General features: G+C 55.9%; 4 protein-coding genes across 4 annotated transcripts in view; 1 reads left to right on the plus strand and 3 right to left on the minus strand.

Moving 5' to 3' along the window:
• The window catches only part of VOLCADRAFT_93139 (uncharacterized protein), a gene marked incomplete at both ends in the record, with an annotated part of 14,212 nt that extends 12,260 nt beyond the window's left edge, over positions 1-1,952 (minus strand). The window contains 3 exons of the mRNA XM_002952505.1: positions 16-588; positions 704-1,234; positions 1,914-1,952. Of these exons, the coding sequence (XP_002952551.1) occupies positions 16-588; positions 704-1,234; positions 1,914-1,952 (1,143 nt within the window). The remainder of the gene's footprint in view (positions 1-15; positions 589-703; positions 1,235-1,913) is intronic.
• Positions 1,953-2,724: 772 nt separating this feature from the next.
• On the plus strand, positions 2,725-8,903 carry VOLCADRAFT_93140 (uncharacterized protein; the record flags this gene model as incomplete). The annotated part of the gene is made up of 5 exons (XM_002952433.1): positions 2,725-2,886; positions 3,560-3,682; positions 4,898-5,078; positions 8,160-8,242; positions 8,889-8,903. The coding sequence occupies 5 exons, from the start codon at positions 2,725-2,727 to the stop codon at positions 8,901-8,903; spliced, it is 564 nt and encodes a 187-aa protein (XP_002952479.1).
• Positions 8,904-12,031: 3,128 nt separating this feature from the next.
• On the minus strand, positions 12,032-15,187 carry VOLCADRAFT_93141 (uncharacterized protein; the record flags this gene model as incomplete). Its single annotated transcript, XM_002952506.1, has 4 exons — positions 12,032-12,127; positions 12,711-12,803; positions 13,092-13,230; positions 14,121-15,187. The coding sequence occupies 4 exons, from the start codon at positions 15,185-15,187 to the stop codon at positions 12,032-12,034; spliced, it is 1,395 nt and encodes a 464-aa protein (XP_002952552.1).
• Positions 15,188-16,203: 1,016 nt separating this feature from the next.
• VOLCADRAFT_93142 (uncharacterized protein) overlaps positions 16,204-16,810 on the minus strand; it is a gene marked incomplete at both ends in the record, with an annotated part of 3,106 nt that continues 2,499 nt past the window's right edge. The window contains one exon of the mRNA XM_002952507.1: positions 16,204-16,439. Within this exon, the coding sequence (XP_002952553.1) occupies positions 16,204-16,439 (236 nt within the window). The remainder of the gene's footprint in view (positions 16,440-16,810) is intronic.

The following is a 16,810-nucleotide window of genomic DNA, read 5'->3' on the forward strand; positions in this document are numbered from 1 at the left end:
CATCTCCACCCTCACCGCTACCTCCAAGCCCCGAGCCGCCGTCACCACAGCCCCCATTACCGCCACCTCCACCCTCACCGCTACCCCCAAGCCCCGAGCCGCCGTCACCACAGCCCCCATTACCGCCTTATCCACCCTCACCGCGACCTCCAAGCCCCGAGCCGCCGGCCCCGCAGCCCCCATTACCGCCACCTCCACCCTCACCGCTACCCCCAAGCCCCGAGCCGCCGTCACCACAGCCCCCATTACCGCCACCTCCACCCTCACCGCTACCTCCAAGCCCCGAGCCGCCGTCACCACAGCCCCCATTACCGCCACCTCCACCCTCACCGCTGCCTCCAAGCCCCGAGCCGCCGTCACCACAGCCCCCATTACCGCCATCTCCACCCTCACCCCTACCTCCAAGCCCCGAGCCGCCGTCACCACAGCCCCCATTACCGCCACCTCCACCCTCACCGCTACCTCCAAGCCCCGAGCCGCCGTCACCGCAGCCCCCATTACCGCCACCTCCACCCTCACCGCTACCTCCAAGCCCCGAGCCGCCGTCACCACAGCCCCCATTACCGCCATCTCCACCCTCACCGCTACCTCCAAGCCCCGAGCCGCCGTCACCACAGCCCCCATTACCGCCACCTCCACCCTCACCGCTGCCCCCAAGCCCCGAGCCGCCGCTACCACAGCCCCATCACCTTATCCACCTCACCGCTACCTCCAAGCCCCGAGCCGCCGTCACCACAGCCCCCATTACCGCCACCTCCACCCTCACCGCTACCCCCAAGCCCGCAGCCCCCGCTACCACAGCCCCCATCACCACCTCCACCCTCACCGCGACCTCCAAGTCCACAGCCTCCGTCACCACAGCCTCCGTCGCCACAACCTCCACCCTCACCGCGACCTCCAAGTCCACAGCCTCCGTCACCACAGCCTCCGTCGCCACCACCTCCACCCTCACCGCGACCTCCAAGTCCACAGCCTCCGTCACCACAGCCTCCGTCGCCACCACCTCCACCCTCACCGCGACCTCCAAGTCCACAGCCTCCGTCACCACAGCCTCCGTCGCCACCACCTCCACCCTCACCGCGACCTCCAAGTCCACAGCCCCCGTCACCACAGCCCCCATTACCACCACCACCCTCACCGCGACCTCCAAGCCCAGATCCCCCAATACCTCCACGGCCACCATTTCCACCTTCACCGCCACCAGCACCACCCTCCCCGCCTCCCAGTCCACCTCCTAGGCCGCCACGGGTCCCAAAACGACCCCCTCCTTCTCCAGATCCGTCGCCTCCATCTCCGCCTTTACCTCCTTCCCCATTGCCTCCCCTTCCTCCCAGCCCGCCACCTAGACCGCCACCAGCACCACCCTCACCAAGGCCACACCCTCCTTCTCCACCAAGCCCTCCATCTCCACCTTCCCCGCCGCCCTCACCCCCTTCCCCTCCTCCCAATCCTTCACCTAAACCACCGCGGCCCCCCTCTCCTTTCCCACCTCCGTCGCCTCCATCTCCACCTAAACCGCCCCCACCACCCTCTCCTCCTTCGCCACCTCAATTGCCGCCCCCTCCTTCCAGCCCGTCACCTAGACGGCCACGGAATCCAAAGCCCCCCCCTCCTTCCCCACCTCTGAGACCTCCCTCCTTCTCCATCTCCCCCATCGCCGCCCTCTCCTTCCAGACCGCCACCTATTAGACCTCCACCACCCTCTCCTCCTTCTCCACGCCCAAGGCCTCCATCTCCACCTTCACCACAACCTTCACCACCTATTAGACCGCCACCGCCCCCAGCACCCTCTCCTCCTTCTCCACGCCCAAGGCCTCCATCTCCACCTTCACCACCTCCCCCGTTGCCGCCCCCTCCTTCCAGCCCGTCACCTAGACGGCCACGGAATCCAAAGCCCCCCCCTCCTTCCCCACCTCTAAGACCTCCATCTCCACCTTCTCCATCTCCCCCATCGCCGCCTTCTCCTTCCAGACCGCCACCTATTAGACCTCCACCACCCTCTCCTCCTTCTCCACGCCCAAGGCCTCCATCTCCACCTTCACCCCCTTCATATAGACCGCCACCGCCCCCAGCACCCTCTCCTCCTTCTCCACGCCCAAGGCCTCCATCTCCACCTTCACCACCACCTTCAGCCCCCTATTAGACCGCCACCGCCCCCAGCACCCTCTCCTCCTTCTCCACGCCCAAGGCCTCCATCTCCACCTTCACCACCTCCCCCGTTGCCGCCCCCTCCTTCCAGCCCGTCACCTAGACGGCCACGGAATCCAAAGCCCCCCCCTCCTTCCCCACCTCTAAGACCTCCATCTCCACCCCCATCACCTCCCCCATCGCCGTCCCCTCCTTCCAGCCCGCCACCTAGACGGCCACCACCTCCACTGCCAAGCCTAAGGGCATCAAGGGGCAGCGGTACATCACAGGATGTTCCACCTCCCCCAGGTAGGTTATTGGGTACGTGTGCACGACATGCATGTTTTCCGCCGTGCAGCAGATTCAGATGTAGTGACCTATCAGGGGTAACATCACTCTTGAAAACATACCCGCACAACATACCCCTGCTTACGTAGGAGCAGCGGTAATCAGAATGCAGAGAAGGTACCAGACCAAGAAGGAAATCGTTTGAGGAGGCTGCTCCGAAACGAGTGCACCCTCTCCAGCAGCCACTTTATGTAGCACCTGCAACACATGCCTGCTGGGTATCCACAACCCAACTAACATACACGCTCCATGTTCCGGTTCTCTCAATCGCACTCAGGCTTATCGGACAGCGCCACATCAGGTGCCGAGGTTTATGGCAACATGACCCTAAGTGTGGACTGTGGCTTGATCGACAGCCTGGGTACCAACCTCGCCATCGACCTCAGGGCGGAGCTGGCCAGTGCCTTCGGGGTGCGTGGCATCATGCGGGCCGTGTATGTGTGTGTGTGCGTGATGTATCACACAACAAACTACATCCCCCTCTTGGACATGCTGTTGTTATGCTGCAAGTCCCATGTATTCCAGTAAAGATTCATTTGGGTTTACGACAGCAGCGTAGTTATCCTTAGCTTGTTATTATCCTTCCCAATCATTAGCATGTAGGGCGCGGAAGGCGGGTGTGCAGAATGGCATCGTGCATGCAGAGTGATGTAGCTCGCTTTGATCTCTTCGATTCCCTCGCCGGTCGCTTTCGTCGTCTGCTGCTACTTGACAGCCTTGGAACGCATCAGCTCCGCCATCCAGAAGCCCTAACTCCGTATATGCATTACAGTAATTCAGCCTTATACTGTCTTTCGTTGCTGTACAGCATTCATTTAGTAGCTACTACGACAGCTGTAGATGGTACGGCACACATATAGGTCTGTAAATGATGCCGGCTAAGGAGCTCCGCCATGATCCTAATAGGTTTTTCCAGCAGCTTGCGCAAGCTATTAGATTGCAAAGCTGCTGCTCGAGTCCATCTCGAGGCAATCCATATATCGTGTGTATGTGTATGTGTATGTGTATATGCGTGTGTTAAGACAAAATCTTGCCTTTGGTATATGTATGTATGTATGTGTGTATGTATGTATGTATTCCGCAGGTATCCGCGGACAGCGCCCTAATCACAAACATCAGCTGCAACGGCTTGTCGGGTATTACCGCGTCTTATATGGTTCAGGTTCCATCAAGAAGTAATGACGATACATCTGATAACGTTACCACGGTACGCACACACATGATGGGCAGCAAGGGATGGCCCTTGATCCGCAGACGACACCCCATGACCCCCTGCAGGGCAATAGAACCTCTCCGTCAGCCCCTTAATCATTATTTACTACTGTCCACGGACACCCGTCGCATACACCCGGGAGGGAGGGAGGGAGGGTGGGAAAACACGCACTTGCCCATGCTGGTCGATACTCCACGGCTGGGCGCCGTATGCCCAGTCTAGCAACGCTTCAGGACATACAGATTTGGAAATGGAAACTCTGCTGTATGTTTTCCCCGCCGGGCAATGCATGACTGCCTGGCGCAATAACGTTATTTGCCAATCTAAAACCTAGGGAAATGTGGCAGCTAGCTCAACAGTATGACTGGCAAAACCGATACAGAAGTTATCTGCCGTAGCTGTAGTACAGTACAACACACATACTGTCTATATGTATACGCTACGGCGCTTCGTTCGCATCTAAAGAGGCGTATTCAGCTACTGCACTATCTCGGAGCTGCCTCAGTGCACCCAGCAGAACTGGGAATTCTGTGTGCAGTCGTAGCAATCTGGGCAAAACGCCCGTAATGCTCAAACGTTAGTGTAACACAGCAAAGGCGTAACCCGGGATGCTCAGATTGGCATTTGCGTCCTTACAGTTAGACATCAAGCCAATGAACCTAAGCCATAGTGCGTGGCGGGATTCATATTCGTATTCCCAGGTGTCAATATTGGTCATCTGGTATGTATAGGTGCACCGGACGCACGCATGTTAACAGTGGATGGGTGGCTTTAGGGCTTCCTTCACATGTACGCATGTCGTACCACGACTTCAGAAAAGTACCGATCGGCGGATGGAGCTCCTGTGATAAGTCCAGGATACTACAGATACGGGGTGGGGGTAGTAAAAGCTGCCGGACGAAGAGTATGGTGTGTTTAAAACCACAAACGTTTATGTGAGCGCGGCGGAGTGAACTGGTGACGAGCCAACATTGAGATGGCAGTCAGCTAGGTTCGTTAGCAGCAGCAGCAATTCCCCAACCGAGTAGCTAGTAACAGCCGCAGGGTTACAGCTACCAGAACCAGATGTCCAAACAGTGGCAGAGCACGGTTCCCGTCTGTCCAGTTATAAACCCAGCAAATAGAGATATGTCCAGGAGGAGGTGCTTATTTGCATAAACACCCATGCCCGAACACAATCTGCATGTCCTTGTACGCATTCGTTCACAGGTTGCCGATGCCGCAGCCGCCACTGCCAGTAACCTCAGCTCACACATCAGCAGTGAATTCACGTCCCAGTGGGGACCCGTTACCACGTCACATCTGGAGGGCATTATTTTAACCCCCACCGCCACACAGCAGCAGCAGGAGCAGAAGGAGCAATCACCACAGCAGCAGTCCGAATCTTCAGGTATGTGTGTAGATACACTTGGAATGGATTCCGGAGAGCCTAGGGCCCCTCTATGTGATATGTGCCTATCCGAGGTGATACATGCATGCATGGAGACTTTGACAGAAACAGCGGTGGGGGTGTTGACAAGCACAGAGGGGGCGGATAGATGGGGACAGATTCCTGAGCAAAAGGAGCACCACTTCCGGAGAAGGATAGAAGTGAAGTTCTCGCCACGTGGTCAAAACGTTTACTGACGAACAGTAGCAGGCAAATCACTGGCGTACCTGCCGTGCGCTTGGTTGTGTTGCTCTTGTACGAACCGTACATCCTACTCGTGCATGTGTGAGCCCAACGATACAATTCTTACCTGCAGATCCGCATTTGTTCCAAATGCAGGTTCACAGCCGGTGGTGGCGGTGTCACCCGGAGGCGGCAATAGCAAGTCCTCCAAGCCAAATACGACAGTTATCATTTCTGCGATAGCGGGTTCTGTGGCGGGAGTTGCGGTCCTGGTCGCATTGGTCGCCGCCGCTGTTGCCTTGGTGGCGCGGGCCCGGCGGCTGAGAAGGGCGGTGCCCATTGATGGACCACCAGACTGGGGAGGACGGCGCTCTGCCTGGACCTAGGTCGGATACCTTGCCGGCTTACAACCAAGACACTAACAAGCTCTAACAGGGATTCTGCAAACATCAACCCATCCGTGCACATTAGATCATCCTTTCTATTACACCAGAGTACGACACACTGACTATCAAACATATATTAGAGATGTACGATATACAGATGTAGGTTTTACCGGGATGGCATGTTTAAAATATGTTCTAACCAGACCGGACAGACCAGTTGTCTTGGAGGTTTCTGGGCCACCATGCTTGTACGTACCCCTCTGCATATATACATGCTTGTGTACCGGCAGCAGCAGCAGCAGCAGCAGATACTCTTGCTGTTGCACTGCTTGCTCAGTCAGGGAGCGCATGAGAGTAGTCCCCGATTGCGAAAGCTGAAGAACCGCTGCCAAGCTGCGGTACACGATGCGGTACACAGATAGCTACATAGATTGGCACATTGACATCCGCGGAGGCAAGGCAAGGCAGTGAAGCACGCGACCGATGATTCATGCAATCTTCATCAATTTGTCATTTGGCTTCACATGCACGCACATACACGCACACGCACGCACATACACGCACACGCACGCACATACGCGCACACATACATACACATACACGCACACACACATTATTCACGCACGACAATTATGGCTCATATTTTTATGCATTGCGCGCACTGGTAATGGATATGGGAGAGGAGTTGAACAAGGTCCTGTAATCAGTTTTTTGCCTATGCACGTCTTAGCTTATTATCTTCTTATTGCTCCTGGCATTACGGCAATAAGCTTAGTGCCATAACGCCAGGAAAATTAGAAGTAACCTATCTGCCTTCGTCGCGCAGACAAGGTTCGGATTACTCGTATGTCGTGCTGCGTATGTTGGGTACCTTTGGCGCTTTACATCATTCGTATTATTGCTCAGGTAGGTGCGGCACGGAACATAGACATCAATCCAGCCTGCTGGCACACACATACAAGAGTGCATCCATCTTTCGGCCCCTGAATGTGCGGTCTCGATGGCGGTGTGTACGGCACCACGCATGGCGGCAGCAGGCCTGCCTAGGATTGTTGTATTCTTTGGCACATCACGAAATCTGCATCTGCCGATCGGTATTATTCTAAAGCCGTGATATAGCAATTGGTATTGAACAAATTTTTTAGTTCTGACGTGGGTTCTAATTTCAGCTGAAGCGGTTTCTACTGAGCAGGAGTTGGCGGCCGTGACGGCGACCACTGCGGGTGCTGCCACCAAACAGGGATCCTGGGGTTGACTAAGGCCGTGGACGCCCTCTTCTGCTAGGAGTGGGAGAGATGTTGTACCGCGGGATTTGCATCCGCCGATTGGTACTTCTTTGAAGTCGTGATATAACAAGAATACAAGAATTTAACATGTATGATGTGCACGGAACATCTGGCGTGAATGGAATACGTAGTAGTGGTATATGTGGTCGTTGTATGTAGTTAGCCAAGATTATTATTCAAATTAATATTATCATCATGAGTACGTCAGATGGGTGTTCTGCAGTGTTTATGCCAATGGGCATGCGTCCTGAACCCGAGCCTTAGACTCTCGCTCGAGATTTCTCCGCACTCGCTTTGAATTTCGTTCGGTTTATCTGCCTTATCGTTGGATGCAGCCCCTGCAGCTGGTTTCTTTTAAGTCTCTGTATACATATAATTGGGGGCAACTGTACGCTTTCTGCCGTACGCTTGCTTGCTGCGTTTGTAAACTTACAGGCGCGTGCCCCTAGCTGTCGTGTTGCCGTGGGCCGTTTTGCGTGGTCCTCTGCAGGCGTAGTACTAGATGGGCGTACATCTTTCTCCACCGATCTCCATGACAACCGAGTCGGATAATGTACTGCATATAACCACACCCAAATCCCACCCATACTCAAGCGACCGCATACTCACTGCACTGCGGTCCTTGCCTGTTACAACTTGCAGCATCCCCCCCGGGCCCACCGGCTGCAAAAAACTCAAGTTGTCATGCAATTTGACCTTGCTCTATCTGTGGTCTGTCTGCGCTGTTCGCAATTGTCTAGCTGTTGATATTGTTTGCCACGTATAAAGGCACACGTAGGTGGTATAAAGGCACACGTGGCGGAGCCTCCTAACTCGTGAGAGCATGCGCACGTGTGACGCCTCCCCCCACCCCGAGGTAGGGAGAACGGAGCTAGCGGACCTGCGGCTCTCGGCTATGCTTAGGAGAGGGGCGCAGAGGCCCGTCACGCCCCTTCCCTGTCCGCGGGAGTGAGCTTAGGTTTTCCGTTGGGGCTGGGCAGCAGCGCCTGGCCAGCGTCAGGCCCGGTCAGATACTTGTAACGTTCACACACACATTCATATTCACTTTCATTTTCACATTCACATTCACACATTCACATTCACACATTCACGTTCACATTCACATTCATACATTCACACACACACACACACACACACACACACACACACACACACGGCTGTTGGTTAACCAACCCGGGCGGTGGCAGGCTTCCGAAGAGGATATGGTCCGTGGTTTATACACAAGGTTTTCTCTAATCACACGTTGTACTCTTTGTCTGGTCTTGTAGGGGTGCGAATTGCTTGGAGGTGTGATCTCCCTGTATCGATCCTGATTACGAACATCCGTCATTATGCTGTTTTCACCTTACCAAAAACAGGGTAGCCCGGGTGGACGATATGTCTACCAGCTGAGTATTTAGACGGAGGAGGACAATGGCAAAATAAATTCCCTCCGTGATATGCCCGGGGTGGCCGAGGACGTTCAGTCGAAGGGGGAAAAGTGTCAGAAGGCTCGGCTCCGTTGATATCTCCCTGAGTATTTTTCGTCTGGTCTTACAGTGCATGGCGATATTCACACGTGTGTATGTGTGCATAGGTAGGTAGATCGCGCAGCTGAGAGCATGCGCTCGGTGTGCTGAGAATAATTGTTGTATGTAGCTAGCTAGTGGATTCGAAGAGGTGACGGCACTTTGCGTTGGTGAGGGAGATTGGCTAGGACTTGATGTTGACCGACAACATCCCTTTTGCTAATCAGGGAGTGCTTCGGTGGTCTCACCCATGGGGCGGGTAGCATCCCCCGGCCGTACAGGTGCAGTAAAATATATATGTAACAAATAAGATGTATATGTAACAATTACACACATATATACAGACATGTGCGTGCTGCGACCCACTCTGTGATTTCTTGCAACCTCCGTGTCGTATCACCTCCACAGGTTATGGGAAAGTGAAAGCTACCGATTAGCGAATGAAGAGAGAATAAATGCCTTAGCGATCATGACGACTTGTACAGCAATCTGTGCGACCCCGGAATAGAGTTGCCATCGCAAAGAATCACCAATCGGTGCAATCGTAACCCAAGTGGGTCTACCAATGACAGCTGTCATCACGATTATAACACGCGCGCCATAATCCAGATTCACGCATGGTAAAAGATAGGCAAATGCCAACCTGGTTAACCAAAAAAGCGCGAAGTGGCGAAGTGCCAGAGTCGAAGGAAACTCTTAAGGTATATTTGCAAGTATGCCACAACACCCTGCCGCCCATTTTCCCCGGCCTCTCCCCAGATGCATGCCGCATATCTAGGCCTCACCCAACCACACGAACCCCTAAGGAAAGAAGGCGGTTTCAGCATATGCAAATTGAGTGTTCGGGATAACAGTGTACGCCGCCATTAACTCGTTTCGGGTCGCGGTACTCACCCGAAGCCATCGGCGTTCCTTGTCGTTTTTCTGTGCGTCGGAACGCTAGTGGCTTCCGGTGAGTGGTCGTGCGTGCGTGTCGAGAAAAGCCAGGTAAGCGTTCGACAAGCAGTTGTGTCGAGGCCTGCTTACCAGACAGTTTTATCAGTAACCTGTCTTGTCGTTTTTTTCTGCGCAGGAACGCCGATGGCTGCAGGTGAGGTGTCATGAGGCCGCATGGCGGGCAGCCCATGATATGCGAAGGGGAATGGCAGGCAGAACGGGAGGGAGTGCTCAGCAAGTGTGGACAGCGGTTCATGTTGCTGATGGATGACCATGCCGGGTGATGTCGACATCCGGCTATAAGAACACATACACCAGTGTTGCAAACAAAACTATAAGAACAACCCTTTCCCCTTACCTCTCTCCCGCACACATACACGCACAACAGACTTAGTGACAGGCTCCTCGCATGCAAAAACACACGCACTCATGTTTCATTGCCAGCCGTTTGCGACATCATCTTTGCTGTGGGCTTTGCCTGATTATCTTTCCTTGGGTGTTTTGCTGTGCTGAGCTGAGCTGCGACTGCTGCTGCGACTGCTGCTGCGACTGCTGCTGCTGTTGCTACCGGCCGCCAGCCAATTATGAATGCACAGTCGTTGCTCAAGTACTCGGAGAACCATGTCGCAGAAAACTCTACAGACAGGACACACCTGTATACGATGCACAACACAGTACGGCACAGCACATGGTACTGCACATCACTCCCCCATGAACACGGATCCCTGAAGGTCCAATTCATTCACTCACGTCAAATGCTCTGGCTGAAGCAAAGCTATGCAAACAAGCAACTCGGATTAATGCTAAACGATATTTGAATACGCTTGTATGCGTGTGTAGACCCGATGCATGGCGTCTCCGATGTGCGCGTTCCCGCAGGGAACACCGCTGAGACCGAGCATAGCCCTCCCTCATTTGTAAGCATGTCGGGGGCCGCGGCGTGGTGTTCTCTCCCTGCAAGAAACATGATTCCGCAGAGTATAGCATCGGCTTACTTCGGCACCGTGCGTGCTGACCGGCTGACTGGACGACTGGGTTTCAAAGGCCTTTACAACGTCCGGGCCGTTGGACAGCCAGTCTTCAGGAATTCCTTACAATTTTGCCAATAGTCAGTTAACTCTATAAAAATTTCAAGTCCTCTTTCACGGTTTAACGGCTGAACAATTGCCTGCATGCGGGCGCCTCTTCATGGTGGGGGTGCAATGGATGCGTGCAAGATCGTTGCCCTGCAACCCGACTCCAGGAGCGCCAGGGGTTGGGCGCCACGTGGTCCACGTCAACGTGATCACAGTACCCCCCCTGGCTCTCAGAGAAGCCACCTTCGAATGAAAGGACGTATAGGTGATGATGGTGGCGCACTTCCGGACTGGAAACATGGTTGGGACTTCTAACAACCCATACACAAGGCGTCTCACATCTCCTCCCCCGCTTGACCCACGAAAGCGAGGACCTGCACCCTCCCCTGCACCCAGGCCTGCCTGCTTATAACACCTTGTTCGCTCATGCGGAAGGCCCCTACTCCCACCACCTGGCATGTCAGGTCACACCCTATGCTATGCAGTCGAGACCCCGACCGAGTGCAACCGGGGCCAACCGCTGCAGCCGCCTCCAACCACCGTCGCCCTTCCCTCCCGGCCCGACGTCAGGCATCCTCCGTGCCGTAATGCTCTCCAGCAGCAGCAGCACCCGCATGGGGTGATTGATGAACCACAACGGGAGGAAGGAGGAAGCTCTCAGGAGCCTGCACTGCACGTCATACACATACAGACACACATACAGACACACACGCCAGGCCTTCCTTCAATCCGATCCTTCACTCTCACGCTGTGGTTTTACGCCAGAGCCAACCAACAGCCAACCGTTACCAGGGTTTCAGTCATAGATCGCTCAAAAACCACTTCCGGAGAAATGTCGCATGTCTTCAGTTTTTACGAGAAAACGAAACTAAGCCGATTCCAAAATATATAAGGGCCGCTCTGGGCATTGACAACGAGAAAAAATGTTAGCCCCACGGCCCGATTTTGCTTGTTTGTGTTTGCCGTATAAGTGAGTGTGGAGTGGAGGCGGGCGAGTGTGCCCGGGTTATGTGGGCCAGCAGTACTGCTCGTGGGTGTCAAGAGGAACCTCTCACCCCCTGCTGTGAAAAACGACCCTCGGCGCCCAACCCCGTGACCCCCTCCTTCACATCGCCACAATCAACCCCAAGACCCTAAGCCACCCGGACTTAGGAGCAGGTGTGGAGAAATACACCACACAACACCAAAGCTTTAATGGTGTTCGTCCGTTTGTCCATCTGCCTGTCCACTGTGCAACTGCTCACCGTTGGAAGCTCGCATCCCGGGGGCCCTTCCCACAGCGACAAGGTGTCGGGCAGTGCATCCTCCGCTTCGCTCGGTGAAATGACGTTGTTGGTCCCCCCCTCCCTCCTTGCCCATCCTCCCTTGTCAGAGAGAGAGTGTGTGTGTGTGTATGTCTGTGTGTATGTCTGTGTGTGTATTGCGAGAATCTCCACCGGTAAGCAGGCGCCGAGCCAATCATCACTCCTATTGTAAATTTAGGTCCCCTTGCCCGAAACCAATCAACCGACTAACCGACCAGAATCATTACTTCGCGTCTCACACGGGCGCTATCTTCACCGCCACCGTCGCCATCACCAACACCAACACCGCCAATGCTACTTGGCCGCGGCCGAGCCCAGCCCGACTGGGCATCTACACACACACACACACACACATACACACACACCGTGTTGTGGTGGTGTGGCGGCGCCTCCCCGTAAGGCCCCTCCCCACACGGACTGCTCGTCCCTCGACCTCCCCCCCCCACCTTGCTTACCTCACATCCACCTCTGCATCCCAGGAGCGGACTAGGAACTGGAGAAGCGGGGAGCTGCTCCGCAAACTATCCCCCCCCCGCACACACACACGGAAGCACCACTACTACCATCATTAACACCACCACCACTAAGCATATCACATCACTGCCTCTTTCTCCCCCACCCCACCCCAGCCAGCCACCCACCGGGACCCCGAATCCGCCCGCACCACTCCTCCCTTCATCCCCCCCCCCCAGCCCGCCCGCCCGCACCAAAGGATGGACCGAGTAGGGTTGTGAGTGGTTCATTTTAGCTACAGCACTACAGCCTCAGGATTCTGGGTCGTATGTGTGCGGGTGCTTCTGGTGGCTCCGCTGTGGCAGCCATGATGGTCTGATCGGCACGGCACTTGCCGCCCATACCGCTGCCTTGCTCGCCTGGCCTTTCCAACAACGAAACACGTTTCATCACATTCGCACCATCTTGACTTTCATAGACTTCTTCGCGGCCTGCTTGGCGAGCTTCTCCTCCGCCTTGCGACGAGCCTCCGGCGCCAGACGAGAAAGCCGCTCCTGAAAGGGGGAAGCGGGTAAGACGAAAGGGGGGAAAGCAATATGGGGAGGGTCATGTGCCGAGGGAGCTGTCCAACTCCAAATTGAGCACTGCCATTTTCCCTCTCTCCCCCTCGTTTTCCGGGGCAACCCCCTTCCCCAAACCGCAGCATTGGCCCCTCCCGGGGCCCCCATTAACCAATCGACACCTAACCCCCATCGCACCCAATCAGATCACGTCCGGGGCCCCCCCATACACACACACACACATCTCACCCCCCCCGTCCTCCGCTCTCCCGCATCCCTCACCTTCTCCTCCTGGGCCTTCTCCTGCTTCCGCTTCTGCAGCGCCTCAATGCGGCGACGGCGGCTCTCCTCCGCGTCCGCCGAGGCGACCTCCTGCCGGATGCGAACCTCCAGCGCCCGCTTCTTTAGCTCGGGGGTCAGTCTGAGGGCGGGGTGGGGGTGGGGGCGGGGGTGGGGGTTGGGGGGAAAAGGGAAACAGGGGTTGGAGGGAGTGAGGGATGAGAATGGCGACAGACAGGAAGGAGATGATCGCCAGGGGGTGAGGGGAGGGGGGAAGGCGGTGCGGGTGCCTTCATAAGGGTGGGGGCGCGAACAGGGCGGAGCATGGCAGTGCGTGTGGGTGCGTGCATGCAAGTGTATGAACCGGTTGGGATTGATTCCTCCCCATGTGCAGAGGGAGCGAACATATCGTATATCTGTGTGGCTGTACGCGTATGTGTGTGTATGGCCCCGTCATGCGCGTTCTTAAAATCCTCCCAAGCCCTCTGTCTATCTGTCTGTCTGTCTGAGCAGGTGGCCAGGCCGCGACTCAAACCCCCTCCCGCCCCAAAGGGACCGAGCGGAGCCCTGACCTCTGTTGTAACCCCCACCCCGACCCTTCAATTGGCGCTCTGTGCGTGTGCAACCTCCTCGTCCGACTACACCCACCTCTTTGACAACCCCCAACACGCTCACACACATCCCACCAAGATGTCCACCATCCAAAATCACCAACACTCCATTTCGCCCATTCCGCTACTACGGGAACAATAATACCCAACCAACCAACCAGCCACTACACGTCAGAGCCTCCGTCCACTCCCTTCCACCCAATTCGGCCACCTGCCGTCTCACCTTTCCAGCTCTTCCCCCTCTTCCCCCTTTGATGTCCCCTTCCCTGCACATGCCTCTCTCTCACTTCCCCCGTAACGAAAAAAGCCGCAACTCCAAGCCCATTCACCCCCAACACACACACACACACACACACACACACGGCCATCCCCGTCCCCCTCCCCCTCCCCGCCCAGCCCTGTCCGCCCGTAACGCCCTCACTTGTACACCCCCACGAGGTCCACCAGCAGCGGCACCAGCCCCAGCAGGGGACTCAGCGCCCGCATGTCGTCGTATGCCGGTAACGCAAACACGAACCGCAGCAGCCGCTTGTGACTCCCACCCGAGTTCTCTGAGGTCGCTAGCAAGCTGCGGAACAGCCGCAACTTGTCAGCATGGCCCGTCGACGTAAAGACGGAATGGACCCGTGGGTCACTGAAAAGGTCGTAGAAGAGGGAGCTGTGCTCGGCTAGGACTTGGAGTTTGTGGCCGGGCCAGCCCGGGACGGGATCAGTGGGGGCGGCTGGGCCGCTGGCAGATAGCTTGAGCGGCTTGGTGTAGGTCCGTATGTCGGTGCGGTCGGCTAGGGCGCGGGCCTGGCGCGGCGTGGCGACGGCGAGGACCATGGGCGGCATGTTGGCCTCGTTCATGTAGACGTCGATTTCTAGGAGGTCTTCGGATGGGAGGAAGAAGTTGAGAACCCAGGAAAGCAGGTCGGCGCGGTTGCGGAGGGAGAGGGTCGCCAGGCAGCCCTGGCAGTGGCGCCGGCCTGAGGCGTAGAATTTAAACAGAGAGGAGCTCTCCTTCAGCATTGGCGTGCGGAAGCCGGCGGCGTTCGGCTCGCCGGCGCCGCACAAGGCGAACTGGCGGGGGAAGAGCGCCGCTTCGCCGACGCAGTGCATGCGCGCAAATGCATCCGCGATCTTGCCGTTTTCCTTGGTGCCCCAAATGGCGACGAGCACGTATAAGACGATGACCACAGCGAAGGCGGCTTCCAGACGGTAGTTTTTGGGCTGGGCGGCGGATGTACCGCCTACGGTCGGCCGCCGTCCGCCCACGACGGCGCGAGGCTTGGGCTGCGGATCTGCAGGAGCGCTTTCCTGGCATTGTCCATTACATTGGCCCGGGCTCGACGTCTCCACGACAGTGGCGCTTGCGGCGCCGTCGGAAGTGTCGACGGCGAGATCGAGTGCGTCGAAGCCCTCAAGCTCCACGTCCTTCGCAGCTGTGATGTGAACTAATGTAACCAGAGCAATAAGGGCTAGGAAAAATGCTCCGGCAAACTTCATGTTTCCTCCAACCAGCCGCTGGCTCACCGCCAGCTGACCGGCGCACCCGCGTTACAGTACGTTCAAAAGCTTCCTTTAAGAAAAGTGCCCAATCTGTATAACCCTGCAAAATGCCTAATAGAGCTGATCTATTGCGCAATTATGCAAGACAGCACATCGCTTGCAAGGCATCCAAATATAATCGGTCTATGTCAAAAGGACTGCCTACTTTATTACCCTTTCCGTTTTACCCATTTCCCTTTGCGTTTGGAAGCGTGACGAGTACGGCATCATGTACCAATGTCTGTGGTATTCCATTTACTGGACAGGTCCACAAGACGCCCTGTTGAGATTCGTATTTTATGAAGGGCTTTCACCGCCCTTGGTAACGCCTAAGTTGTGCCTATAAACCACAATGGATGGACGGATTAATGGACGATAAGCCGTACTGCGTCCAGGACTGCCAATATCCGGCATGCACCTTTTTTCTTTGGAAGAGCGATTTGATACGGTCTGGACGATCATATGCTTTCGTTGAAAGATGTCAGCCAAACGACGAGATGAAACTTCCCAACGACATATACCCCGCCAGCCTGTCCGCAACGCCGTACATCCTGACCGTTCCAGCGGACGCCTAGCGGACGGTCATGGAAACGATGGTCCAAAGATCCAAAACATCTGTATGTGGATGATTTATGAGACGCTAATAATACATGCTCCAGCTTGCACTCCTTGGCAAGCAATTAACGCGCAAAACACTCGCCAGGAGAACCTAACCCCAAAATCGTAACGCACATAGTAAAAAGGCTTCTAGCATAAAAGGAGAAAGCAATCGAAAAAGAGACAAGATCCCAAGACGCGCGGCGGACATTCAGTCCTGCCGTGTTGCGTTACAGCAGCTAAGCCGCCAACCGCAAGCACAACTCAGTAGCAAAACAACCCGTTGCGAAACCCCCTCCCAGCACCAACCCATTGTGAAAGTTGCACTAGTGGCCGATAGTAATGACAGGTCTTGAAAGGACCCACAGCTGCAACAATCACTGGGCGGTATTGATTGAGAGGGTCATCACCCATGCGCCAGCCGCGGTGCTGTCTTCACCATAATGCTTCTCAAAAACCTCCGCACTCTTCCAGCACCCCAGCTTCTGCACCAAGCTGCAATCCGCACGGTTGTTAACGCCAGCAGTCACACCTTCGCGTGCAGTGAGTGTGTTCCAAAGCGCGGAGACAGCCCTGCCTCCACAAAGAGCCTCCACAGGGGCCCCGGAGCAGTCTGTATGGTAGGGTTGGATGGTTGTATTGAGCGGCGTGGTATGCTGTTCCAAGCTCTGCATGCCATCCGAGTTGGCCACGACCCAGCGGAGGGAAGGGGTGGTGGTGACGATGCCGCACAACCCACATCGTGCCCATCGGTGCCGCTTGCAGCACACACGGACCACTACAAGTGGGGCACGATATGTGTATCAGGGTCTGCATTTCAGGGGTGGCACTGGCACAACGTTGGCGCCGTCGGCAAAGTCCACTGGGAGTGCAACCGTGTACCATCTTGGCCGTTGGATATCCCTTGGGTGACCCCGAGTGGACGGGAATATGCCCTCTTTCAGTAACACAGGCGAGCTTTGACGAACGGAAAAGCTTCAGCCA

Source organism: Volvox carteri, assembly GCF_000143455.1.
Source record: "Volvox carteri f. nagariensis unplaced genomic scaffold VOLCAscaffold_30, whole genome shotgun sequence".
NCBI classification, from domain to species: Eukaryota; Viridiplantae; Chlorophyta; class Chlorophyceae; order Chlamydomonadales; family Volvocaceae; genus Volvox; species Volvox carteri.